At 44.7% G+C, this 27,638-nt stretch overlaps 1 protein-coding gene across 1 annotated transcript in view; it reads left to right on the forward strand.

Annotated features, from left to right (window-relative positions):
- Positions 1–1,508: 1,508 nt before the first annotated feature.
- Positions 1,509–27,638, forward strand: part of pcyt2 (phosphate cytidylyltransferase 2, ethanolamine) — a 50,588-nt gene continuing 24,458 nt past the window's right edge. The window contains exons 1-8 of the mRNA XM_084319342.1: positions 1,509–1,766; positions 13,783–13,871; positions 17,324–17,485; positions 20,317–20,468; positions 20,895–20,936; positions 21,208–21,346; positions 22,920–23,002; positions 23,189–23,266. Coding sequence (XP_084175468.1) covers positions 1,639–1,766; positions 13,783–13,871; positions 17,324–17,485; positions 20,317–20,468; positions 20,895–20,936; positions 21,208–21,346; positions 22,920–23,002; positions 23,189–23,266 — 873 coding nt within the window. The 5' untranslated portion in view covers positions 1,509–1,638. The remainder of the gene's footprint in view (positions 1,767–13,782; positions 13,872–17,323; positions 17,486–20,316; positions 20,469–20,894; positions 20,937–21,207; positions 21,347–22,919; positions 23,003–23,188; positions 23,267–27,638) is intronic.

A 27,638-nucleotide genomic window follows, 5' to 3' on the forward strand; every position in this document is an offset into this window, starting at 1 on the left:
CAGTTTAATCTCTGTATGTCCGTTTTTTGAGTTTTATTTCTTCACTTTTGACGGAGCTAGACTAGCTGACCTCTACTGCATCCGGTCCTTGTGCTATAAACTAGGCTAGCTTATCCCTATTGCATCCAGTCCTTGTGCTATAAACTAGGCTAGCTGATCCCTATTGCATCCAGTCCTTGTGCTATAAACTAGGCTAGCTTATCCCTATTGCATCCAGTCCTTGTGCTATAAACTAGGCTAGCTGATCCCTATTGCATCCAGTCCTTGTGCTATAAGCTAGGCTAGCTGATCCCTATTGCAACCAGTCCTTGTGCTATAAACTAGGCTAGCTGATCCCTATTGCTTCCAGTCCTTGTGCTATAAACTATGCTATCTGATCCCTATTGCATCCAGTCATTGTGCTATAAACTAGGCTAGCTGATCCCTATTGCTTCCAGTCCTTGTGCTATAAGCTAGGCTAGCTGATCCCTATTGCTTCCAGTCCTTGTGCTATAAGCTAGGCTAGCTGATCCCTATTGCTTCCAGTCCTTGTGCTATAAGCTAGGCTAGCTGATCCCTATTGCTACCAGTCCTTGTGCTATAAGCTAGGCTAGCTGATCCCTATTGCTTCCAGTCATTGTGCTATAAGCTAGGCTAGCTGATCCCTATTGCTTCCAGTCATCGTGCTATAAGCTAGGCTAGTATGCACCTGGACCTCTCTCTGGGGCTATTGGACACGGATGAAAACACAATTTTCTTGTCTAACTGTGGGGAAGAGGCAAATTAGTGTATTTCTCTAAATGGTTAAGTGTTCCTTTTAACCGTTTTAAGTGCACCTTATCAAGGTCAGGGGTCATGATAGTTTAATTTGGGGAGGCATTTTTCAGTTTATTTTTTTAGTTGGCTGTAGGTTAAACGGTACGACAGCAACTGCTACTATTTATGAGTTATGATGAGTTATTTTGTGCCATTTACACTTCCTCCAGTTGTAACTAAACATAGGATGGAAATTTTATAAGGATTACGCATTTTACAATGACTGTTTACTATTTATGTGTTGTGTTGGGCTACCACTTTCCTTAGGATGTGGTATTTGACTTGATCAGTGTTTTGTTAACTTATCTCAGGACACTCCAATGGTATTGTCTATCAACTGGAAACGACTCCACACAAGTCAATAGTCTGAGGTAAAAATAAAGAGTTATACAAGCCAGTTGACTGCATTCCTCAGTCTCTCAACCAGTCCCTCAACTGGATTATGCTCTTGAAATATCTATCTGAAATGTGCTGTGTTTTGAGACTATAAAAGTGCACTGAATTAAATATATATTGGCTCTGGTTTATCTGTTGTTGTTGACTGTCTTGCATGCGTGACACGAAATGCTGTATTCAAATTACACATGCTCATTTCACTTTCACAGCAGGTCTATAGCTATGCGGTCACGTGACACGGGGGTGGGTGAGTGACGTACTGTATCTCCTCATTGGAGGCGTTGGTCTTGTTGTCAGCGTCATTCGCTGCCCTGCAAGCTGCACCGGGAAGGGGGGACGCCCTTTTTATAATATCCTTTTAGAGGAAAGTTGGGAGAAACTAATAATTACTTTCCCATTGATTTTATATCCCAGCACTAGCTACGTTTATTTTTTTTGTCATTGAAAATGATCAAAAACGGCCACCACGCAACGAATGAGGAGCAGGAGAGAGACCCCGGCGCCGCGCCGCGGAGTTCAGCCTGCTGCAGCCCCGAGAAAAGGCAGCGCATCGTCCGCTTGTGGTGCGACGGATGGTAAGAGACGTTTATCATCCCGAGTCAAACACGTTTCTCAACATTAATGTTTTGTATGAATGTGTTGTGATATATATTCGCACGTGTTTTGATGGCATTTCGTGGCACCTGCGGCTACTGCCCTTGGCTGCTTAGCTCGCTAGCTAGCCGGTAGTTATTACACTGTAATGACGTGATCGACCCACTTGACTATCGACAGTTACATTCTTGCGCTTCATGAGCTGCCCTGCCCTCCTGACCATCTGTTCATTCATACTGTTTCAAAATGCCTAGTATTATAGTGTTTTTATTACCCGGCTTGTGTCAGTTATGTCGACAGGGGACGTCCACAGAGAGCCAGGTTAAATGTTTTATACCATCATTAGGTACTAACGTTTTAGTGTCTGTCTGTACATACACACCGATGTCAGTCACACTACAGGTATTGGATTTCAAAGCATTTAGTTGGTTGGACTAACATGACATGCCCACAATGTGAGCGTCCCGATGAATTGAAAATGGGGGATCCTGATGTAAACAAGACTAAAGACTTTCTCTGGTCTGTATCCCCTTAACAATTGTGTGTATTGAGCCGTACTGTATTGTACCCATTCTGCAATCTGTCAATAAAGTTTTCAATCAATCAAGCATTACGTCACTATACAGTGCCCTCCTCGCCCTGGCACCGTCTGTGTTTTCATCGCTTTGGGTACAGATTCCACTTTAGCCTCCCCACCACCACCACTCACACACAACTGGAATGACCCTGAGTCTGACCCTGACAATAATAATGTCAAAACGGCCAAACCATTTGTTTGTTTGCGAGAGTCATTCTTAGATAAGCTTTAAAGGACAAGGTCCCCTCTCTTATCACATTACCACGTCCACGTCATAAACTGTCATAATCGTATCAGCCCTTAGGTCAAGTTTATGTTTTGGTATGCATTAGACCGCCCCAACAGACCAGACATTTACTATTTATCATTCATGCGAATTCTGCCATTCCACAGCGTACGACGTTATTGAGATCATATTTAATTTTTTCGCCATGTTATTCATAATTCCCTCCCGGAGCCTGGTCTGATGCAGTGGGAGCCTGCACAACTCTGCAACGCTTCAATACTGCCGCCTGGTGGATGATCGGCGAGTTACCAAACCGGAAATGGACCGAGTCGATCTCGGTGCGTCTGGGAAATGCATCCAGCACTCACATATTGTCGCGGGACTCTAGACACACACCGTGTATATGGATCGCTGCCATAACGCAATAATCGACATGATTTGGGCGTTTATTATTATTGTACAAACTGGAAATGGATCAAGTCGATCGCTGTCAAATAAGTGGGATCGGCCAACGGTAAGAGGACGCTGACGTCATTTTCAAGGCGATTGTACATTTCTTTGTTTACAAACCAACTGATCAATAAATCAACCCATACTACATAAAGCATTTACTGACGATCACAGACTTATAAACGACCCCCCCCGTTCATCCGCGCATGATGAGTCATAACGTTTAGGATCGTATTCAGTTGGATTTTTTAATATAGCGTGTATCACGAATAAACTGCAATCGATAATCTATATTATGCGTTTAGGCCTATAACTAGCGTTCTAGGAATTACTGCAGAAAACGATAAAAACATTTATATTCTAGACTGTATTTTCGTATGAATCTATGAATGAAAAAGTATAACGTTCCTACATCCTGAACGATAGATAATCGATGTTGAATGGGCCATAGTAATGTCAATTTAGCAATACAATTTAAAAAGTTATAGCCCTGCAAAGAAGGTAAACATCTCCATAAGCTTAGACTGGTGGCAGTGATCAAACATTGATGGATATAAGCGTGGCAGGGAATGTGTTAACGGGAGACAATTGAGGACCGGTTCGTTGAGGGGCACATATATCTCAAGGATGAAAACCTGTGTAGCCTTTTGTTGCCTGCATGAATGTAGTCTTGTCTGTTTATACTGTAGTAGCCTGCATGAATGTGGGCTACCTGTCTCTAGTAGTGTGCATGGATGTAGTCTTATCTGTTTATAGTAGTCTGCATGAATGTAGGCTGCCTGTCTCTAGTAGCCTGCTTGAATGTAGACTATCCGTTTCTAGTAGGCAGACTCTACTGACTGGAAAGCAGTTTCAAATATCAGCCTCATAAAAAGAGCCGTCTGTTATGACTATAGTTTGACACAAAATGCTGGATTCATTTCCTAATGCTTTGATGTGACCCCTTTGCATCATCATCTGGCATTACAGGCCGCTATTTTAGGGTGATATTGGAAACCACCTTCTTGTCGATAAAGCAAGCGGACAACATCCAAACCCCTTTAGCTAATCATACACACTCTTTCCTACTGGTAGCTACTACTGTACTGGTAGCTGCCGCGTGGCGGCACGGTGGTGTAGTGGTTAACACTTTCGCCTCACAGCAAGAAGGTCCAGGGCTCGATTCCCGCTTGGGGACCAGGTTTCCGCGTTGCCAGGTACCCAGGTGGGGTATCGCCCAGGCCTTTCTGTGTGGAGTTTGCATGTTCTCCCCATGCTCGCAAGGGTTTCCCCCCGATAAAAATGTGCATTTAACAGATCGCTGACGCTGTTGCGTCCCTGACGAACACGGGCAGGAGCACTTGGATTTGTCCCTGGGGCGCGGTACCTTGCCGATGCCCCTATCTGCTCCCAGCTGCCCTTGGGGGGAAGGACGACGGGATGGGTCAAGCACAGAGACTCATTCGCATCGGCGACCCAAAAAACAATGCATGTGTGTGTGTGTGTTCCTGTGTGTGTCGTTGCATGCAGAATAAAGACTTCTAAAAAAAAGTCCTGCATTATTATATTATTATTACTATTTCCATGTATGCAACCAGCCTAGTCTTGTGCCACTGACTGTAGTGCTACAACTCGCCTCGTCACATCACCACACTTCCATGGTCTGCAAGACCTTTCATCTGTAAGCTGCAACCTTCAGCTTTCCTAAATCACAGAGCAGAGGTCTCTCCTATCCTATCCTATACTGATTGTGATGCCAAACAAAGAGGGTGTGACCCTAATTGATCCCTTATCTTTATGACAGCTGTTTATCAAACCACACAGATTATATGGAGTGTTTGTTTGTTGTAGTTTAGCTCTATATCTGATAAGGACGTAATTTACACCTTTTCTGTGTCTGCAAATGGCCTCTATTTTACTCCCTCTCCCTCCCTCCACCATCAGGCATTTGGTTGTGACACTCAAAACCAGCATTTATGATCAGTCCATCTAACTAATTACGTGTGGTAATCTCTGCCAACATATCTCATTACAGTAATGCTGTGGCACCATCACACTGTAGTTATGAGCATGAGAAATTGTAATCTTCCTAAGTTCATGTGAGGTAGGCAAACAAGACAAGACACCTCTCTCTCTCTCTCACAGACACGATCAACGTCACAGTCGCCACCGTGATATTTCTGTTGTGTAATGCAGATGTGTGTTGTGGGATTGCTGGGTTTGGCATAGTGTGTAAAGTGGTTATAAATAACTAACATGGTGAACATGTCGTTCACCGACTTGGCAAATACCAAAATGGCTTGTTGGTGTGGAGAGGTCAGGGGAGTAGAGAGACATACTGGTAGTGTTGTCAAAAATATCGAAAAATCGATACATATCGATTCTGAATATTTAAAACGGTTTCAATACTCATTTCCCGAAATATCGATATTTAATTATTCATAAAAACGTTTTTTTTTTTTTTTTTTTTTTTTTTTTTTTTGGGTATAAGGAAGTTGCATTGTTCATTTCAATACCTGTAATAGTACAGTAGTCCACACACACACACACATGTGCATTCAGTTAAGTTGGAATATGACTGTAATACAAACAGTTCAGTTTGTCAGGTACATGCAACACAGATTACAGTGTTTACATCTGTCTGCTTAAGAAAATACCATGTTCTGCAATAAAAATGATTGAAGTGAGATGAACAGTTATTTTTAAATGTGTGATCTAAAGATAAACAAAGGGTTAAAAGTGTTATATTTATCTTCTCTTATAGTACCAGAGAGAAGCTGAGGAGAATCAACCAGCAACAAAAGCAAAATTTATAAAGAAAAAATTATAATTTTTTATTATATATTTTTTTACATTTTAAGATTGAACCTTTTCCCCCGTGGTATCGAAAATGGTATCGAATATCGATACTTTTCAAGGTATCGTATCGAAGTTCGAAATTCCAGTATCGTGACAACACTACATACTGGTGTCAATAAAACAACAGTCTGAGGGAAAGAGGAACACTTCTAAAGTGGTAAACTGTGGGGAAAAAGAAGAGATGTACAAAGGCATGTAGCCTTTATCTGCCGGGTATAAACGGTTTAGCTGCCAGGTATATGTTGCTGCCAGGTATATGTTGCTGCCAGGTATACGTTTAGCTACCAGGTATACATTTAGCTACCAGGTATACGTTTAGCTACCAGGTATACGTTTAGCTACCAGGTATATGTTTAGCTACCAGGTATATGTTTAGCTACCAGGTATACGTTTAGCTACCAGGTATATGTTTAGCTACCAGGTATACGTTTAGCTACCAGGTATATGTTGCTACCAGGTATATGTTTAGATACCAGGTATATGTTTAGCTACCAGGTATACGTTTAGCTACCATGTATATGTTTAGCTAGCTACCAGGTATATGTTTAGCTGCCAGGTATACGTTTAGCTACCAGGTATATGTTTAGCTACCAGGTATACGTTTAGCTACCAGGTATAGGTTTAGCTACCAGGTATATGTTTAGCTACCAGGTATACATTTAGCTACCAGGTATACGTTTAGCTACCTGAGGTATACCTTTAGCTGCCAGGTATACGTTTAGCTATCAGGTATATGTTTAGCTACCAGGTATAGGTTTAGCTGCCAGGTATACGTTTAGCTGCCAGGTATATGTTTAGCTACCAGGTATACGTTTAGCTACCAGGTATATGTTTAGCTACCAGGTATATGTTTAGCTACCAGGTATACGTTTAGCTACCAGGTATACGTTTAGCTGCCAGGTATAGGTTTAGCTACCAGATATACCTTTAGCTGCCAGGTATACGTTTAGCTACCAGGTATACATTTAGCTACCAGGTATATGTTTAGCTAGCTACCAGGTATATGTTTTTTTTTTTTTTTTAAACTTTGACCAGTCAGCTGGTTCTTTTTAGCGTTTATCGCTTTTTCTTCGCATTCATACTTGGTCAAGTTCGACCGACAGAAGCAGGCTGAAAGGGTTCAGATGGGGGGGAAAGACACTCTGGGAAAGGCACGGCTGCCGTCCGGGATTCGAACGCGCTCAGCCCCAGATCCGCGCAAGCGCGGTTGTCCACGGCGCTGAAATAGCACTCGCGGTACGTGGTGAGCTACTGGAGCTCCCCTACCAGGTATATGTTTAGCTGTCGGGTATACGTTTAGCTACCAGGTATACATTTAGCTGCCAGGTATACGTTTAGCTACCAGATATACGTTTAGCTACCAGATATATGTTTAGCTACCAGGTATACGTTTAGCTACCAGATATACGTTTAGCTACCAGGTATACGTTTAGCTACCAGGTATATGTTTAGCTGCCAGGTATATGTTTAACTAGCTACCAGGTATATGTTTAGCTGCCAGGTATATGTTTAGCTGCCAGGTATATGTTTAGCTACCAGGTATATGTTTAGCTGCCAGGTATATGTTTAGCTACCAGGTATATGTTTAGCTGCCAGGTATATGTTTAGCTACCAGGTATATGTTTAGCTACCAGGTATATGTTTAGCTAGCTACCAGGTATATGTTTAGCTGCCAGGTATACGTTTAGCTTCCAGGTATACGTTTAGCTACCAGGTATACATTTAGCTACCAGGTATACGTTTAGCTACCAGGTATACGTTTAGCTACCAGGTATATGTTTAGCTGCCAGGTATATGTTTAGCTACCAGGTATATGTTGCTACCAGGTATACGTTTAGCTAGCTACCAGGTATATGTTTAGCTGCCAGGTATACGTTTAGCTTCCAGGTATACGTTTAGCTACCAGGTATACATTTAGCTACCAGGTATACGTTTAGCTACCAGGTATATGTTTAGCTAGCTACCAGGTATATGTTTAGCTGCCAGGTATACGTTTAGCTACCAGGTATACGTTTAGCTACCAGGTATATGTTTAGCTACCAGGTATATGTTTAGCTACCAGGTATATGTTTAGCTAGCTACCAGGTATATGTTTAGCTGCCAGGTATACGTTTAGCTGCCAGGTATACGTTTAGCTACCAGGTATACATTTAGCTACCAGGTATACGTTTAGCTACCAGGTATACGTTTAGCTACCAGGTATATGTTTAGCTGCCAGGTATATGTTTAGCTACCAGGTATATGTTGCTACCAGGTATACGTTTAGCTAGCTACCAGGTATATGTTTAGCTGCCAGGTATACGTTTAGCTGCCAGGTATACGTTTAGCTACCAGGTATACATTTAGCTACCAGGTATACGTTTAGCTACCAGGTATATGTTTAGCTAGCTACCAGGTATATGTTTAGCTGCCAGGTATACGTTTAGCTACCAGGTATATGTTTAGCTACCAGGTATACGTTTAGCTACCAGGTATATGTTTAGCTACCAGGTATCAGGTATACGTTTAGCTACCAGGTATATGTTTAGCTACCAGGTATATGTTTAGCTGCCAGGTATATGTTTAGCTACCAGGTATATGTTGCTACCAGGTATACGTTTAGCTAGCTACCAGGTATATGTTTAGCTGCCAGGTATACGTTTAGCTGCCAGGTATACGTTTAGCTACCAGGTATACATTTAGCTACCAGGTATACGTTTAGCTACCAGGTATACGTTTAGCTACCAGGTATACGTTTAGCTACCAGGTATATGTTTAGCTGCCAGGTATATGTTTAGCTACCAGGTATATGTTGCTACCAGGTATACGTTTAGCTAGCTACCAGGTATATGTTTAGCTGCCAGGTATACGTTTAGCTGCCAGGTATACGTTTAGCTACCAGGTATACATTTAGCTACCAGGTATACGTTTAGCTACCAGGTATATGTTTTAGCTACCAGGTATACGTTATATGTTTTAGCTACCAGGTATACGTTTAGCTACCAGGTATACGTTTAGCTACCAGGTATATGTTTAGCTACCAGGTATATGTTTAGCTACCAGGTATATGTTTAGCCTGCCAGGTATACGTTTAGCTGCCAGGTATACCTTTAGCTGCCAGGTTACAGGTATACCTTTAGCTACCAGGTATATGTTTAGCTACCAGGTAGAAGTTTGTGTAACTCTGAGCTCATATCATCTTACTCTCAGCATAAGCCTTTACTAACTAGGCTGTACAGCACTCTGACATGTCGCCAACTGTACATCTGTTCAGGGCTGCTGGTTCAGGGCTGCGTGAGGAGTCAGTGGGGATATAGGCTACTAGGCTAATTCCACTGGCTGAGTAATTCAAGCGAGGAGCTTGTGTTAATGTCATTACGGAGAGAGAGGTGAGACTAGGTCTGCCTATTGGACGGCCAGCCAGGGGCCCACCTACAACTGCTGCCTTGACTATGAGCTTGTTGTTGCTATAGAAGAAATGATAGATGATTTACGTTACAGGTTAGATCAGCAACTAGGCTTCTTGCCAACAGCAGATCCATTAGTTAAGCATTTTCTTCAGATGAAGATTACTTTTGACTTGACTTTATTTTGACAATATATAAATAACATGTGAAAGAAGCACAGTCTGGAATACTGCCAAGGATAGACACAAAAAAGCTCAGAGCTTATTTCCATTGTGGTCCTTGTAGGGGGGCAGGGGAACGAAGTGTTCAGACATGCATCATACAGACATCGTAAAGACACATGACATCACATAGACATAACATAGACACATAAAAATATGTAAAAGTGGTGTGATGACATCATGTCAACCTATACAGTGGCACAGGCAAGATGTGACATCACTTAGTTTAACCTATACAGTTGCACAGGTAAGCTGTGACATTACTTTAACCTATATAGTTGTACAGGTATGATGTGACATTACTTTAACCTATATAGTTGTACAGGTAAGATGCACTGAGTTTGTAAGAGTCCCAGGGTCCAGGATAGATAAAACAAAGAATAAAATAATAAAATAAATAAGCCATCTTAGCTGGCCTGGTGGTGGTGGCTGGTAGCTGGTTGCCTGGGGTAGGCCTGGTGGCGTGTTGCTTTTTAACAGCGGAGCAGTGCAAGAATGTGACAATTTGACCATGTGACCGCGGCAACGCGGGAGAGCGGCAGTGCGGAAATAGGCTGTCTCTAAGACAAACTCTAACCTTAACCAGCTCCTTAACAGCGCCTAAACTTAACCGTTCTAACCTTAACCAACTCCGAAACAATGCCTAACCTTAACCTTAACCTTAACCATGCCTAACCTTAACCGGCGAAAGAATACACGTTAAAAAAAAAATCACGTTAAAAAAAAAAAATTCATGGGATTCGAACTCGTCAACAACGGACCGCAGGACCGCTGCGCTGCCAGGTGAGCTGAGCGCCGAATGAAAATCATGGCGGATTAGGGCGGTTACATAATTCCGCAAGCTCTGCCGCTCCGCTCCGCGGTTGCCGCGCCTGCCGCGGGCCGTGTCGCAGCCAATCAGGGAAAACGCGGAAGCAACGGCAGCACTGCTCCGCTGTTATTAAGCAATAGGCGGCCTGGTGGTGGTGGCTGGTAGCCCGGGGCTGGCCTGGTGGTGGCTGGTATCTGGTAGCCTGGGGCTGGCCTGGTGATGGTGGCTGGTAGCTGCAGGCTAGCTGCTGCAGGGCTGGTGGAGGCTAGCTTCTGCAGGGCTGGTGCAGGCTAGCTGCTGCAGGGCTGGAGGAGGCTAGCTGCTGCAGGGCTGGTGGAGGCTAGCTGATTGATTGAAAATGTTATTAACAGATTGCATATATGGGTACAATACAGTACAGCTCAATACACACAATTGTTAAGGGGATGCAGACCAGAGAAAGACTTTTGTCTTGTTTACATCAGGGTCCCCCATTTTCAATTCATCATAACATATATTTACATACATTTACAGGGGCCAGTTTTGAATTGCAGTCTCCCGTAGGTGCTCTTTGAGAGTGGTTTTGAAGGTGGGTAGTGATTCACATTCCTTTACAGCTGTGGGTAGGGCGTTCCACATTGATGTGGCATAGTTGCGAAACGTGTTTAGTCCCTTGTTTGAGCCGAATCTGGGTTTAACATGATTTGTGGAGCTCCCTCTGGTGTCGTGGTATTCACTGACCTTTGGGAAGTATTTTGACACCTTAGTGGTGTAGTGTATCTTGTAGACCAGGCCCATTGCAAGTTGCTGTACTCTGTCATCTACTCTAAGCCATCCTAGGTTGTCAAAGTGGGCGGGGGTGAGGTGGGTTCTTGGAGTAAGGTCAAGCAGTAGTCTGACCAGTTTGTTTTGAGATGTTTGTAAAAAAAAAATAGCGCCTTTGAGGTGCTTTGGTACCATGAGGTGCAAGCATAGTCGTAGTACCCTTGAATGAGTGCTCCTGCCAGAGTCTTCAGAGTATTCTTGTTTACCAGAGAGGAGATCCGGTACAAGAATCTAGTTCTTTGGTTGACTTTTTTTATTATTACATGCCATTTTGTCACAGGAAAGATTTGCCTCTAGGATGGAACCCAGGTATGTAATTTCATCTTTCCTTGTGACAATATTGTCACCCACTGTAACTGAGAAGCCGTCGGTCTTGCTGAGTTTGTTATTTGATCCGAAGAGAATGGACTCTGTTTTACCCAGGTGTAATGATAGTTTGTTATCAGCTGGTGCTGCAGGGCTGGAGGAGACTAGCTGCTGCAGGGCTGGTGGAGGCTAGCTGCTGCAGGGCTGGTGGAGGCTAGCTGCTGCAGGGCTGGAGGAGGCTAGCTGCTGCAGGGCTGGTGGGGGCTAGCTGCTGCAGGGCTGGAGGAGGCTAGCTGCTGCAGGGCTGGAGGAGGCTAGCTGCTGCAGGGCTGGAGGAGGCTAGCTGCTGCAGGGCTGGTGCAGGCTAGCTGCTGCAGGGCTGGTGGAGGCTAGCTGCTGCAGGGCTGGTGGAGGCTAGCTGCTGCAGGGCTGGAGGAGGCTAGCTGCTGCAGGGCTGGTGGAGGCTAGCTGCTGCAGGGCTGGTGGAGGCTAGCTGCTGCAGGGCTGGAGGAGGCTAGCTGCTGCAGGGCTGGAGGAGACTAGCTGCTGCAGGGCTGGAGGAGACTAGCTGCTGCAGGGCTGGTGGAGGCTAGCTGCTGCAGGGCTGGTGGAGGCTAGCTGCTGCAGGGCTGGAGGAGGCTAGCTGCTGCAGGGCTGGTGGGGGCTAGCTGCTGCAGGGCTGGTGGAGGCTAGCTGCTGCAGGGCTGGTGGAGGCTAGCTGCTGCAGGGCTGGTGGAGGCTAGCTGCTGCAGGGCTGGAGGAGGCTAGCTGCTGCAGGGCTGGAGGAGGCTAGCTGCTGCAGGGCTGGAGGAGGCTAGCTGCTGCAGGGCTGGAGGAGGCTAGCTGCTGCAGGGCTGGTGGAGGCTAGCTGCTGCAGGGCTGGTGGAGGCTAGTTGCTGCAGGGCTGGAGGAGGCTAGCTGCTGCAGGGCTGGTGCAGGCTAGCTGCTGCAGGGCTGGAGGAGGCTAGTTGCTGCAGGGCTGGAGGAGACTAGCTGCTGCAGGGCTGGAGGAGGCTAGCTGCTGCAGGGCTGGTGCAGGCTAGCTGCTGCAGGGCTGGAGGAGGCTAGCTGCTGCAGGGCTGGAGGAGGCTAGTTGCTGCAGGGCTGGTGGAGGCTAGAGTCTGCAGGGCTGGTGGAGGCTAGAGTCTGCAGGGCTGGAGGAGACTAGCTGCTGCAGGGCTGGTGGAGGCTAGCTGCTGCAGGGCTGGTGGAGGCTAGCTGCTGCAGGGCTGGAGGAGACTAGCTGCTGCAGGGCTGGTGGAGGCTAGCTGCTGCAGGGCTGGTGGAGGCTAGCTGCTGCAGGGCTGGAGGAGGCTAGCTGCTGCAGGGCTGGTGGAGGCTAGTTGCTGCAGGGCTGGAGGAGGCTAGTTGCTGCAGGGCTGGAGGAGGCTAGTTGCTGCAGGGCTGGTGGAGGCTAGTTGCTGCAGGGCTGGTGGAGGCTAGCTGCTGCAGGGCTGGAGGAGGCTAGTTGCTGCAGGGCTGGAGGAGGCTAGCTGCTGCAGGGCTGGAGGAGGCTAGTTGCTGCAGGGCTGGTGGAGGCTAGCTGCTGCAGGGCTGGAGGAGGCTAGTTGCTGCAGGGCTGGAGGAGGCTAGCTGCTGCAGGGCTGGTGCAGGCTAGATGGTTACTAAAAATAGTACAAAAACTGTTTAAAACTAATAAAAAGATGAGTTACAAACTTGACATGAGAAAACACTGAACAGAGACGATAGACGTGCTGCCACATAAGGCTATGTGGTACAGAACCAAACGCATTTGCCAGGTCTGCAAGATAGCTTCCCCTTGAAATAACATTCTCTATGTTCCGCTCAGCCTTTCAAGATGATATAAGCTGCATTTGTTACAGCAGGGATGTGTAAGATGAGGGCGTGTATTAAGTTACCTCTCTTTAATTAGAAAGGCCAAAGCCTTCAGTAAATTAATTGCCCAGGTGACTGAAATGCAGATATCAAATAGCATAAACATGGATTATATAATTTTACTTAATGACTGTATATCCATAAAACTATATCAGAGGCAAAATTGAAGATTTTTTTTGCACTGGACTGTATAAATCCTTGTATATCTTCCTGTACATTTTACTGTATATTTTTGTAGAATGTATATCTTTGACTGTGTATTCTTATTTTTTTACTACCTACATGTTTATTGTGAGCGATCTGTGGAGTGGTGCTGAATTTCCCTCTGGATTAAAGTACTTCTATTCTATTCTATGCACTGTCAAGGGGCTGTGTGCCCTTGGCCAGAAACCAGCTGCATCACCACACAGTGTAGAGTGTAGATCTGTGTGTCTGACTGAGTTTTGATGGTTTGATTATAGAATCATTGTATTTATCTGTGAGGTGTTTTCATTTGGATGACATTGGCATCTGTTCCCCAGTTATGACATGGTGCACTATGGCCACTCCAACCAGCTGAGGCAGGCCAAGGCAATGGGAGAGTACCTCATAGTCGGGGTGCATACAGATGGTAAGAAGCACCAGTCTACACACACACACACACACGCACGCACTCGCACTCACACTCACACTCACACACCCTCCCCTCCCAACTGAAAACCTTTAAAGGGATATTTCACAAAATGTGTCACGTTTCAGCAGTCGTACCTCTATCTAAATGCATCTACAATTAAGCGACTCACCACTGCTGTCCCTGTCATCTGCTGTCGACACCACCATTCCCAGGTGTCGCGCTCCTCATTCACTTCCATTCCATTTTGGGGACCTAGTCTAAATATCATACTTCTGAAGTATAAACAAACTACTGCCGTTTCCAATTAAACAGACAGTTCTGAGTGAAAGGTACGTGTTTGTTTTGGCATTTGATGTGTCTTCTTCACCGATTTATTACCTTTGAAAAATAAAAGCTGATACGGTAGGTTTGTTGTAAGTTTGAGTGTGTTGTTTATCTTTGCCTTGCATGGAATGTATGGGGAGTGGTTCCCACGGTTACATGCTGTCTCGCTGGAAGAAATATTGCTCAAACACAGGCATTAAAGCGTTCCGTCTTGAGACGGATTTCCGTCAATTTGATTATATTTATATAATATTTTGATTTATATATATCTTTAAAAAAAAATTACATTTTTTTCAGTACTATTGGCAGTGGTAGTAGTCGTAATAGTAATCCAGTCTATTTTTTTATTTTCTAAAAAATAAACTAGTTCAACACCACTTTTGCTTAATTTCTTTGATGGCTCAAATGTATGCTCTAGTGCAGGGGTGGCCAACCAGTCAGAGACTAAGAGCCACAAAAATTACTGTGGTACCACAAAGAGCCACACCATATACCAGCGTTTCTCAACCTTTTTTTTCAGTCACGACACCCTTCATGTGTTTATAGGTCTCACCCTCTGGCCTCTGAAGTTGCTAATGTCTTTTTTATTTGGACCTCACAGGGTTAAAAGTACCCTGTGAGACCCACGGTTACAAAATTACAAAATCACTTTTAGCCATTTAAAAAAAGAATGTTTATTTAAAAAAATGTAAGCACATGTATAGTCAATTGGTCCTGTTGTTCAGCCTCACAATGCTATTTGATAGTAAATGTGTTTATATGTCCCACCCTCTGGCCTCTGAAGTTGCTAATGTCTTTTTAATTTGGGCCTCACAGGGTTAACCTCTTAAGCCCCAGATATACAGTAAAAGTGTATATTTTCAGCATTACGTTTGTTTACCAATTATTTTAACTTATTAGTGAAATATAAGATTATAGAAATCTCAGGGCATTGAGTCGGAAACCGGCGCATATTGACAGGAGGAAGTGGCACAGCCAAAAGTGAGTGTAGTCTTTTGAAGGAAGAGACTCAGGGCTTTCGAATTTCGAAAAACGACCCTACCCAGCTCACACCAGCCCCTGTCAATCATCTGACTTCTGGATTCACTTTTTTATTTCTCTTATTTTTTGGGATTATCTCCCACAAACCTGAACGTTATTGACATAAAACAGAACACAGTTAGTTCTTTCTGTGAACGTCTTGCAAAAAATGGTGTTGCAATACGATGAAAAATGGTGGAGAAATTTACATTATAAAAAAGATGGCAGAATTCAGTACTGTATCTACAAAATCTTCTGTTTAATCATCTTCCCTTTATTCATTTGCTTAGATTTTTCAGGTCTGGTCAATTTTAGCATGGTGTTATTTACAGTCGAAGATATATATATTTTTTTAAATAGAATTGATATTCTCCTTTGGTTCATTACAAGTTACTCAAGCCTAGTAACAGACACACTATTTCTGACACTGATCCATATATATCCCTAGACTAGAGTAGATTCAGATACCAAGAACATGCAAATGGACCATTTAAAAAAAAAGTGTAAATGTTTATTCTACGTCCTTATGGAATGAGTGACATAAAAAAAAATATATATATATATAATTTTTTTTTATGGATGAAAGAGCCGCACATTGACGGGCAAAGAGCCGCATGCGGCTCACGAGCCGCGGGTTGGCCACCCCTGCTCTAGTGTCTAGTCGATTTTGTGTTTTGAGCAAATTTTCTTACGGCTGTGGGTAGGGCGTTACACATTGTTGTGGCATAATTGCGAAACGTGTTTAGTCCCTTGTTTGTATGATAACTAACAAGCCTTTTAGTTCATGGTTCAAAGTAATGGGAAAAGGGTGCTAGCTCGCTATCAATCAGAAGCTAGCTACAAGACTTGCATTCACGCTCTCCAACACACAGCCTCCCTGCCTGGCACAACAACCACAACAGTAGGGTCTATAGTCACAGTCAGGACAGTAGGCTCCCTTAAAACGCTAACGCTATTACAAAAAATACAGTAGAGGTTAAAATAAAAATATGACTTGGCCTGAAAAAACGGGAGATTTTTTTTTTGCTTTAATCCCTGCAAACAACACCTTAATTGAGAAATAGTTCCTACTGGTAATTTGAAAATGGCTACATTAGCTTAAAAAAAAATATATATATATTACACAGAATAATATTGCTTGCTGTATCGTTTGTTTATACTTCAGAAGTATGATATTTAGACTTGGTCCCCCAAATGAAGTGAATGATGGGACTGACACCTGGGAGGACTGGTGGTGTTGACAGTGGAGGACAGGAAGAGGAGTGGTTGCTATATCCCTTTAAAAACCTTTATTCCAGACCATATGTGGTCCCTACCCCAGCTCAGGACCCTGGGACCACTACCCCTCCACCGCTACACCCCTGTACGCTGTAGTGTACACAAACACCAATGCACACTTTCTGATATTGATTTAATCCTGTGTAACATAGTTATCATTAGTGTACTTAGAGTTATTAGAGTCCAACAACGCCTGCTGGTCCAATTCTACACCGCCATAATTCAAAGCATCCTCACCTCATCCATCACACATCACGGTTCCACTGACAAACACACCAAACACAAACTCCAACGCATCACCAAGACAGCCTCAAAATAATTGGCTGCCCCCTCCCCTCTCTGGACTCCATCTACACCTCACGCACAGTCACCCGCTCTGGTAAAATAGTCAACGATCCCTCCCACCCAGCACACCACTTATTCCAGCGCATGCCCTCAGGTCGCTACAGGTCCATTTTAACCAGACACACACGCTTCACAAACAGTTTTTTCCCCACAGCAGTCCGAACAATAAACACCCTGGCCCGCCCCCCTTTGCACAGACGGGCAAGCATCCATCACTGACTGACACTGTTACATGTGACTGTCCTGTATGTATTTATGTATATATGTATTTATTGTGGGGATTGGGAGGTGGGAGGGGGGCGATTGATGTTTCATGTTGATGTCCCAGTGCTTAACAAACTGTACCGCAAACAATTACCACCAACCATCGTTGTGTGGCATTAAAGTATGTTGTATCTTGTATCTTGTACTTGGCATGCAAGGCTAATAATCACCTGATTTACTCCCTTCTTTCCACTGATCCTCCCCCCTCCTCCATCCAGCTGAGATTTCCAAACACAAGGGTCCTCCGGTATTCACACAGGCGGAGCGCTATAAGATGGTGCGGGCCATCAAGTGGGTGGATGAGATCGTGGAGGGAGCGCCCTACGTCACCACGCTGGAGACCCTGGACAAATACAACTGTGACTTCTGTGTACATGGAGGTAAATAATGAACGTGACTTCTGTGTACATGGAGGTAAATAATGAACGTGACTTCTGTGTACATGGAGGTAAATAATGAACGTGACTTCTGTGTACACGGAGGTAAATAATGAACACGCCTGGTGTTACTTCTGTGTACACAGAGGTAAATAATCGACATGCCCGATGGGACTTCTTTGTACACCGAGGTAAAGTATTAACACACCTGGTCTGACTTCTGTGTACACAGAGGTAAAGTATTAACACGTGTGGTCGTGTTACTTCTGTTTGTACACAGAGGTAAATAATCGACATGCCCGATGTGACTTCTTTGTACAGAGAGGTTAATAATCAACACGCCGCGGCCTGTTGTGACTTCTGTGTACATGGAAGAATGGGGATTATTATCCATGGGAACCAACCAGTGGCGGCTGCTGACCAAATTTTTTGGTGAAGCAAAAATTATATTTTTAAAACATCCCCCACTGTGTGTGTCAGTGGTCAGTGGACACAGAAGAAAACATATTAACATTAGGTGACGGCGCACCTGACCAGTCACAGATGCAAAACATTACATATTCGGTGACGGCGCACCTGACCAGACACGGATGCAAAAAATTACATATTCGGTGACGGCGCACCTGACCAGACGGATGAAAACATATTAGGTGACTCGTGACGGCACACCTAACCAGACACAGATGAAAACATATTAGGTGACAGCGCACCTGACCAGATGAAAACATATTAGGTGACAGCGCACCTGACCAGATGAAAACATATTGGGTGAAGGTGACAAGGAAAAGGACAGATGAAATTACCTACCTGGGTTCCATCCTAGAGGCAAATCTTTCCTGTGACAAAATGGCATCCAATGTAATAAAACGAAGTCAACCAACAAACTAGATTCCTGTACCGGATCTCCTCTCTGGTAAACAAGAATACCTTGAAGACTCTTAACAGGAGCACTCATTCAAGGGTACTACGACTATGCTTGCACCTCATGGTACCAAAGCACCTCAAAGGCACTAAAAACAAGATTACAAACATCACAAAACAAACTGGTCAGACTACTGCTTGACCTTACTCCTAAAACCCACCTCACCCCTGCCCATTTTGACAACCTAGGATGGCTTAGAGTAGACGACAGAGTACAGCAACTTGCAATGGGCCTGGTCTACAAGATACACTACACCACTAAGATACCCATGTGCATGTCGAAATACTTCCCAAAGGTCAGTGAATACCACGACCACAACACCAGAGGGAGTTCCACAAATCAACCCAGATTCGTGGAACAATGTGGAACGCCCTACCCACAGCCGTAAAATAGTTTGGGATGGTGGCCCGTAGCACACAGTGGGGGTGTGTGTTTAGCCCCCTGGCTGTCTCCATGTGGTTGTTATTTTATTTCTTATGAAGGAATTCTCAGCCCCCATGTCTACCCCCACCACCTCCTAATAGACAGTCTCCTCCCCACCGCATGTATATATTCCCTCCCCGCCGTATGTATATTTCTCTCCCACCCACCCACCCCCTCCTAATGTACAGTCCCCTCCCCATCATATGTATATACTCTGTCAGGATCTAGGGGTAACAGTACTGTATATTTGAATACCGTTTATGTCACAAATGTATCAGTACTAAATACCTATATGTCCCTATGCCATAAATGTCATGTATGTTGTGTATGTCATAAATGTCTATATGAATTGAAAATGGGGGACCCTGATGGAAACAAGACAAACGTCTTTCTCAGGTCTGCATCCCCTTAACAATTGTATGTATTGAGCCGTACTGTATTGTACCCATTCTGCAATCTGTTAAATAAAGTTTTCATTCATTCATTCATTCATTCCCCCGATGGCTGGGGTTAGGGTGGGGGGAAGGATGGAGGATGAGGGGAAAACGAGGGTAAAGGCAGGGGAAGGGTGCAGGAGGGGTGGAGGGAGAAGACAGGCCTTTGAGTTGAATGTTCTGTATGCGATGAATGAATGAATGAAAACTTTATTTACCAGATTGCAGAATGGGTACAAGTACAACACAGTATGGCTCAATACACACAATTGTTAAGGGGTGCAGACCAGAGAAAGACGTTTGTTTTGTTTACATCAGGGTCCCCCATTTTCAATTCATAGTGACATTTATGACATACACAACATACATGACATGACATTTATGGCATAGGGACATACATGACATACAGGTATATAGTTAAAAAAAAGCATGCAATACGTACAGATATGATGTCTATGGTGGACCAATCAATCAATCAAACTTTATTTGTATAGCACATTTCATACAATAAGTGCAACTTCACAGAAAATAATTGCAAAGAATAATTCAAATAATTAAAAAGGCAAGAAACAAAGACATAATAATACAACTAAAAAGGTGTGTCTTGATTTCTTTAAAAAAAATTCCACAGATTCAGAAACCTGTAGGTCCTCCGATGTACATTTAAACTGGCCTGACTCGGTTACAAACTGGTTTTCAGCAGGTTCCTGTTCTGCAACACATGAAACAATAATTAATATACAAAATAAATAGTCAGTTGCAGTACATACAATCATACAATCCTGACAAAAATATTAGCCATTCCAAAGGCTATAGGACCATACTAGTTAAAAGCTGCTTCTCCATGCCTTGTTGTTCTAGCCTGTGGAACAGTTAGGAGACCAGTGTCGGAGGATCTAAGGGCTCTGCCGGGCACATACCTAAAAAAAGCATTTCAAATAAATTAGCCACTTAGTGATTTTAAAACCAATAAAAAGGATCTTAAAACCGATTCTAAAACTAACCGACAACCAACGCAGAGACTTTATTTTTATGTGATTGTTTATGTTTACCAGATGACATCACGTTGACGGTCGACGGCAAGGACACGTACGCAGAGGTGAAGCGCGAGGAGCGCTACCGGGAGTGTCGGCGCACACAGGGGGTCTCCACCACCGACCTGGTGGGACGCATGCTGCTCATGACCAAAACTCATCACAGCAACATTGTGAGTCTGTGTCATTGACCTGCCCCATGGATGTATATGCAGGGTATTAAAATGTCTTAAATTCATAATTCTCAATTTAAGAAGGTATACATTTTTTTTTAAATTGAATTTGCAGAGGTATACAAATTTTGGGGGACGGGCTGTCAGGAGATGAAATCATATTAAATGTTTTTTTTTATTCAAGTGGTTGTTTTTTGCGGGGTTACTGGAGCTTGGTGCGTCTGGCGAGAGCTTGTATGGAACACTGTTAAAAAAAGAAATTGCTAGTATGGTCATAAAAAAATTATTAAATATTGCTCTAAGTGGTATTAAAAAGGTCTTAAAAAAGTCATAGATTTAACTTGTTAACTTGCAGATACCTGATATTTGTTCTAGGCATCATCAGTCTAATGTTGTCTGTCTCTCTTCTCTCTTCACTTTCTGCAGGATAACTCAGACTACCAGCAACACACAGACAACTTTGGGAAGGTGAATATTATGGCTCTTAATTCTAATACCACTCAGTTATACACTGTACATGCCCTTTGAATTAGTTTTTAGATAAAAAAATATCTAGGAGAATTGGGCCTGAAAATTATGTAGAGATCTTCACGCAGTACTTTGACTTGTCCTCGGGGGGGCACTACGTCTCTTGTTGTCAAAAATCAAATGTCTGTTCAAAGTCAAATTCCAAGTACACAGTGATTGGTGATTCTGCTTATACGTGTCGGTAGTAATTCAGTGTTTTTATGTGCCTCAGGGTCCTAAAGGACACAGTCCCTGGACAGGAGTGTCTCAGTTCCTCCAGACGTCTCAGAAGATCATCCAGTTTGCCTCTGGGAAGGAGCCCCAGGCTGGAGACACCATCATCTATGTGGCCGGAGCCTTCGACCTCTTCCGTATCCTTCCTACCAGACTGCGATACAAGGACTTCAGTTAATTTTTTTTTATCTACTTTTTCTCCCCATTTTCTATTTTTCTCCCTTCCCCAATTTCGTATTGTCCAATTCTACCCTGTCTCGAACGCTGTTAGGCCATGCCTCCCACAAGCCGGCTGCAATGTGGACGAAGCCTTGCATCACGTGTCCCCTCCGGTACTCGAGGAGGCAGCCGTCGCATCTTTTCACCTGCACAGCGCGATCTCTCAGCGGCGAGGGTCTGCGTGGGAGGGACACACCGCCCCCGTCGCTTCCTGATTCTACTGCGCAGGCACACCAACCGACTTGTAGGAGTCGCTGTCCACAACGTCCGATCCCCACCCACCAGCTTCCCACCCCCTAATACTGCCAATTCTATTAGTATGAACGACCAGCCAAGCTGGTAGCAACGCCGAGAGCTGGGCTCGAACCCAGCATCTCCTGCGTTGGTGGCGAGCGCCTTGCCCAATGCGCCACCTAGCCGCCCCGACTTCAGTTACATCTGAGATACAAATGACTTCAGTTACATCTGAGATACAAATGACTTCAGTTACATCTGAGATACAAATGACTTCAGTTACATCTGAGATACAAATGACTTCAGTTACATCTGAGATACAAATGACCGGTTACATCTGAGATACAAATGACTTCGGTTACATCTGAGATACAAGGACTTCAGTTACATCTGAGATACAAGGACTTCAGTTACATCTGAGATACAAGGACTTCAGTTACATCTGAGATACAAATGACTTCAGTTACATCTGAGATACAAGGACTTCAGTTACATCTGAGATACAAGGACTTCAGTTACAACTGAGATACAAATTACTTCAGTTACATCTGAGATACCATGACTTCAGTTACATCTGAGATACAAGAACTTTAGTTACAAAGCAAGCAGGTTGGGACTGATTCACTTTCAATTCAATAAATAATTTTTTTTTACTTGCTGATAATGTAACATTCATTCTCTTTTTTTTATTTTATTTTTTTTTATCCACTTTTTCTCCCATTTTCTATATTTTTCTCCCATCCCAATTTCGTATCATCCAATTCAACCCTCCCCTGTCACGAACGCTGTTTCTTGCCTCCCACAAGCCGGCTGCAATGTGGACTAAGTCATACATAGCACAAGTCCCCTCCGGTACTTGAGGTAACAGCAGTCGCATCTTTTCACCTGCGCAGCTCGATCTCTCAGTGGCGAGGAGTAACGCGTGGGAGGCTCACGCTGCCCCCGACACTTCCTGATTCTACTGCGCAGGCGCACCAACCGACCTGTAGGAGTCGCTGTCCACAACGCCCGATCCCCACCCATCAGTTTCCCACCCCCTAATACGGCCAATGTGTATTAGTATGAACGACCAGCTAAACTGAAAGCAATGTGGAGCGTCTAAACATTCGTGGCTCATATGATTGTCAATAGGTTGGATAATAATAATAAATGTTCATGCCAAAGGTTTTTCGGTTTTGGATTTTTAAAGAAAATCTACTTCCTGAATGAATGTGGAAGTGTGTTGTTGTTGTTGCCTTGACGACAGACTCCTGCCAGACATCGGACATGTTGATTTCCTAGAGACGGTCTACAAGCAGGCAGAGAGGCCGTATGTCATCGTCGGCCTGCACTTTGACCAGGTAGACATGCACACACAAACACACGACATTACAATCTAAGGGGGGGGTGAAAGCTTCACCTCCTAAGGGAAACATGTGGAACCTGTTTAACCCATGTGTAGTTGAGACTTCAGGGATGCTAGTTGTGCTTGTCATGAGGGCCCATGTTTTTTAAGGGTGCGTTTTTTCTTGTCTTCGCTCCTCCAGGAAGTGAATCGCTACAAGGGGAAGAACTACCCCATCATGAATGTCCATGAGAGGACCTTGAGTGTCCTGGCTTGCAGGGTGAGTACCCTCTCACTCACACACACACACATTTTAATACTTTATTTGGTTCCACAAATTATATTACATAAACAGGGAATCAAATGTATCTGGGCCAAGCAGCACTGAACACTTAAGGGTACACATAGCACCTCCTTCTCCACGTGGCTAAGCTGCCAATAATAGCTGAGACAGAGCAATATTTGGCAATTTGTTTGGCTTTTCTTTTAGACATTGCAGCAATTCTCAGACCGGTCATGGTGCATTTGTGTACATGGCCAAGACTTCCGAACACAAGTACACTATATCTACACCTATACCCAAGGTCAGCCATCACACTGAGCAGTGGTTGGTATTTGATATACTTGTCCCGGAAGGCCCGGTCCATGTACAAATCAAAGGTACAGCCTACTTCTATGACCAGCACCTCTCCGTGGCTGGTGTCAACAAAAACAACGTCCGGTGTATTTCGTATGTTAGCAAAAACATCGTCGGTAAGGCCAAACCACTCTGGTTTCACTCTGGCATGTTTGTACATTGCTGCACTAGATGGTGATATGTTCTGTACCACATCAGACACAATGTCCACAATACGGTCATGACGAGCGATGTACAGGTGTTTGTATGCATTACATCCGTTTATTATGTGTGCAATGGATTCTAGGTGTTGTGAATCCTGATGGTTTAAACAGAATGGACTGTGAGTTTGAGGATACCAAGTGGACAGATTGTATTGAGTGGGTAATACCTGCAGTCTTGCTTTGATGGTAAATTTTAAAACATCCTCACCAACAGCGGCGTTCTTATACACTGAGTGTGAGACTGAGTGGTCAGCAAACTCCAAACAAGCTAGCTTTCCCTGTAGTCTGCGTCCACACCAGTGCTGCCATATCTCAGACTGCTTCATGCTAAGCAGAACCCTCCTTGCAGAGTCTCTGTGCAGTTCGACAGTCTCTTCCTGCGGTGTTGTGATGTTGGCCTTCACAACCACACAGGGGTCTGTGATAAGTTCATCAGAGACAGGGACTTCAGTCTGTGTGTTGGTGGGTCTTGTCCATTTCAGCTGAACTCCAGTCTGGTTGCAGAGGTCATTGAGATCTGGCCAGTCAGACCAGACCCCGAAGCCCTTGGCCCGAGATTCCAGTTTCCCCAGAGTCTTTCTTCCTGAAGCAGAGGAAGTTATTCTGGTCTGCGGTGGCCAGGGGGATCTTCCTTCTGCGTAGATCCAGCAGGAGAGAGGCCCTGGCCATTTCTCTGACGGTGACATCATCATTGTTAAGCATGTGGAGCAGGTGGGTTAGCCTGGTGGCTATGTAGGTCCACTCGACATTGGGGACTCCCAGCCCTCCCTCTCCACATGGGAGAAAGATCATGCCCCGTGTGGAGTGTGTGTTGAGGCCTACCCACTTTCTGACCAGCTGAACAGTTTTGTTTGTCATTTCTCTCAGTGCCTTGAGAGGGATGTGTACATTGGCAAAAAGGTGTTGGATTTTAGCCAGAGCCACCTCTCTCACAGCCTGGAACTTCATGATGACGGGGAGGGGGGACAGGTCAATCAGGTGTAGACGATGGAGAAACTCTGTAGTGAGCTCCTCGACCTGCTCCCCCCACTCTCCAGCGATGTTAAACCTGTGGCCAAGGTATGGGTAGGTCTCATTACGGGAATACACCTTGATGGGTTGGCCCATTACAAGAAAGGAGGGGGGCTTGTCGTTCTTGGCCTTATACCAGCGGTTGCCTCCACTGCGGCACTCATGGAGTACGGCGCACTTGGCTTGCTTCACCTCCAGCCCTGACCACTGGAGGAACTCATCAGTGCGTGCCAGCATGTTAATGATGACATCTTCCTGTCGTGATGACACCTGCACGTCGTCCGCGTATCCCTGAACACACACACACACACACACACACACACACACACACACACACACACACACACACACACACACACACACACACACACACACACACACAGGGTGTGGTTTGCTGGGGGGACCTCTGCTTTTCACATCTCTACCTCTGGTCATTAATTTCCATCACCAGTGGAGATGTGATGTATCCCTCCTTCTTTCTTGCATTGAATTGCATGAATTTCTCCAAATGGCCAGCTGCCTACACACCAGCGCCTCCCTGCTTGCTAGTGCCTCCTCTCGCTGGGACAATGAACTGCTGGCTGCTGTGAGCTGTGTTGTTGGCAGCAGTTCAAGTAACTACAGCCTGGCACTGGTCTCTGCTCTACGGCTGAATATGCTCTCTGACCAGTGTGTGAAGGGACCAGAGAATTTGATGCAGTGTGGATCTTGTGAAGAGCGAAATTCAAGTCATGTCAGGAGTTTTATAAACATCCTCTTCGTCAGAAGGCTCTAAGCAGCGTGGTCTAGCAAGAAATATGAATTCTTCAAACGGCCTATCCTGCACTCTCCATGGTGCTGCACACTGCTTTACCAAACTGTGCTTTGGGAGAGGTAACAACTATGACGACATATTATTTTTTTATTTATTTTTTTCCTCTTTTATCTCCGCCTGATTTTCTGTGCTTTTCCTCCCATCCGAATGTAGTCGTTATGCCAATTCCCCCCTCCCCTACCTGGTTGTTGTGCGCATGTGCCCTCTACTGGTCGGTCAAGGGAGCCCTGAGGTCTACCACATGCTTCCTCCAACACATGCAGAGACAGCCAGTGGCTCTCTTTTCACCTGACAGCGCGGACTCTCATTGGTGAAGTGTAACGCGTGGGAGGTCACACTGCCTTCACCACTTCCTGTCTTTTGCTGTGCAGGCGCCCTGACCTGACCTGTAGGAGTCGCTGTCCACAATGCCAGATTACCACCCCATCGACTTCCCTCCCGCTAACTCAGCTAAACGAGTTAGTATGACGGCTGGCCCAAGCCGGAGGCAATGCTGACACCCGGATTTGAGACCGGAGTCTCTCGCATTGGTGACGAGCGCAATCTCCACTGCGCCACCCAGCCGCCCCTATGAAGACATATTCTATATCAGCCTACAGTTTATGTTCTGTTCTGCATGATCAAATGTTTTATACATCATATAAACCTTATTCTTACATATAGTATTCAGTATTACTTTACTGTCCCGCAAAATCGGCGTGCTGTCCTGTATTTGAAGATGAAAAGGGAGCAGCAAACCATTGCATCATATTTTCATGATATTTCATCTGTTTGAAAGTAAAACATGGCCTGTTGGAAACATTCATTCAGTCTCTTTGCAAGTGCTTGAGGACAAATCCCCCCCATTTAGAAAAATGAAAACAAACAAACTAAACAGAAAACGACCTTCTGTTGCATCGTTTTTATGAGATGTGTGAGTTTTATATGGATAAAGTTTTTTGGCCTACATAAAAAACAAAAGACGCTTCACAAATGGCACCCTGCACACACAGGTTGTTATCCTCACATGGACAGTTGAATGTATTTCTGCCAGACAGGCACACACACACCAGTGCTGGCTGCCTGAACCTGGCTCTCTCCCTTCCATTCACCGGTAACCATCTGCCCACCAGCTACATGTCCAGAACAGTGACACTCTGTGCCCCAGTCTGTATTAAGAGTGTGTGTGTGAGTGAGCGAGCGAAATAGAACCAATCTCAGAGCACATTAGGGTATTGGGGTCCATATTTAAAATCGTATTTCTAAATTGCATATGAAACAATGAACAATGTGACAATTTTAGTCGTTTCATGCTGACAGGACCTACCAAAGCAGAGGCGTGAGTGTTGTAGTTGTTTCATGCTGACAGGACCTACCAAAGCAGAGGCGTGAGTGTTGTAGTTGTTTCATGCTGACAGGACCTACCAAAGCAGAGGCGTGACTGTTGTAGTTGTTTCATGCTGACAGGACCTACCAAAGCAGAGGCGTGAGTGTTATAGTTGTTTCATGCTGACAGGACCTACCAAAGCAGCCATGTGACCGTTTTAGTTGTTTCATGCTGACAGGACGCGTCTCTACAATTCGTAGCCGCATTTCTGCAGACCCCTCTCTGATTGGTTGAACTCTATTTTTGCAGACCCCTCCCATTTCTGCAGACCCCTCTCTGATTGGTTGAGCGAAGCCCCTCTCTGATTGGCCCCCCGCATGAGCCGAGACAGGCTCCTCTAGCCAGGAGTCGAAACTCCGTTAACTCCAGAGAGAGAGGCTGAACGCAATTTATACGCATGGAAGTATTGATTACGCCATAACGAATCATTAAAAAAATATACCGTTAACTGGAATATGTTGTGTGTGCCTTTACACATGTTGGATAGGATTATGTAATTGGTTTGTATAGCGTCGCGTATAACGTTATTTCGCGTGACTTCACGGTTTATTCACATTTCACAACACAGCCAGCGGCCAACTTGTTTACACTCCCCACTTACTGTACAATGTAACATTTAGA

Source organism: Notolepis coatsorum (assembly GCF_963971535.1).
Source record: "Notolepis coatsorum genome assembly, chromosome: 7".
NCBI classification, from domain to species: Eukaryota; Metazoa; Chordata; class Actinopteri; order Aulopiformes; family Paralepididae; genus Notolepis; species Notolepis coatsorum.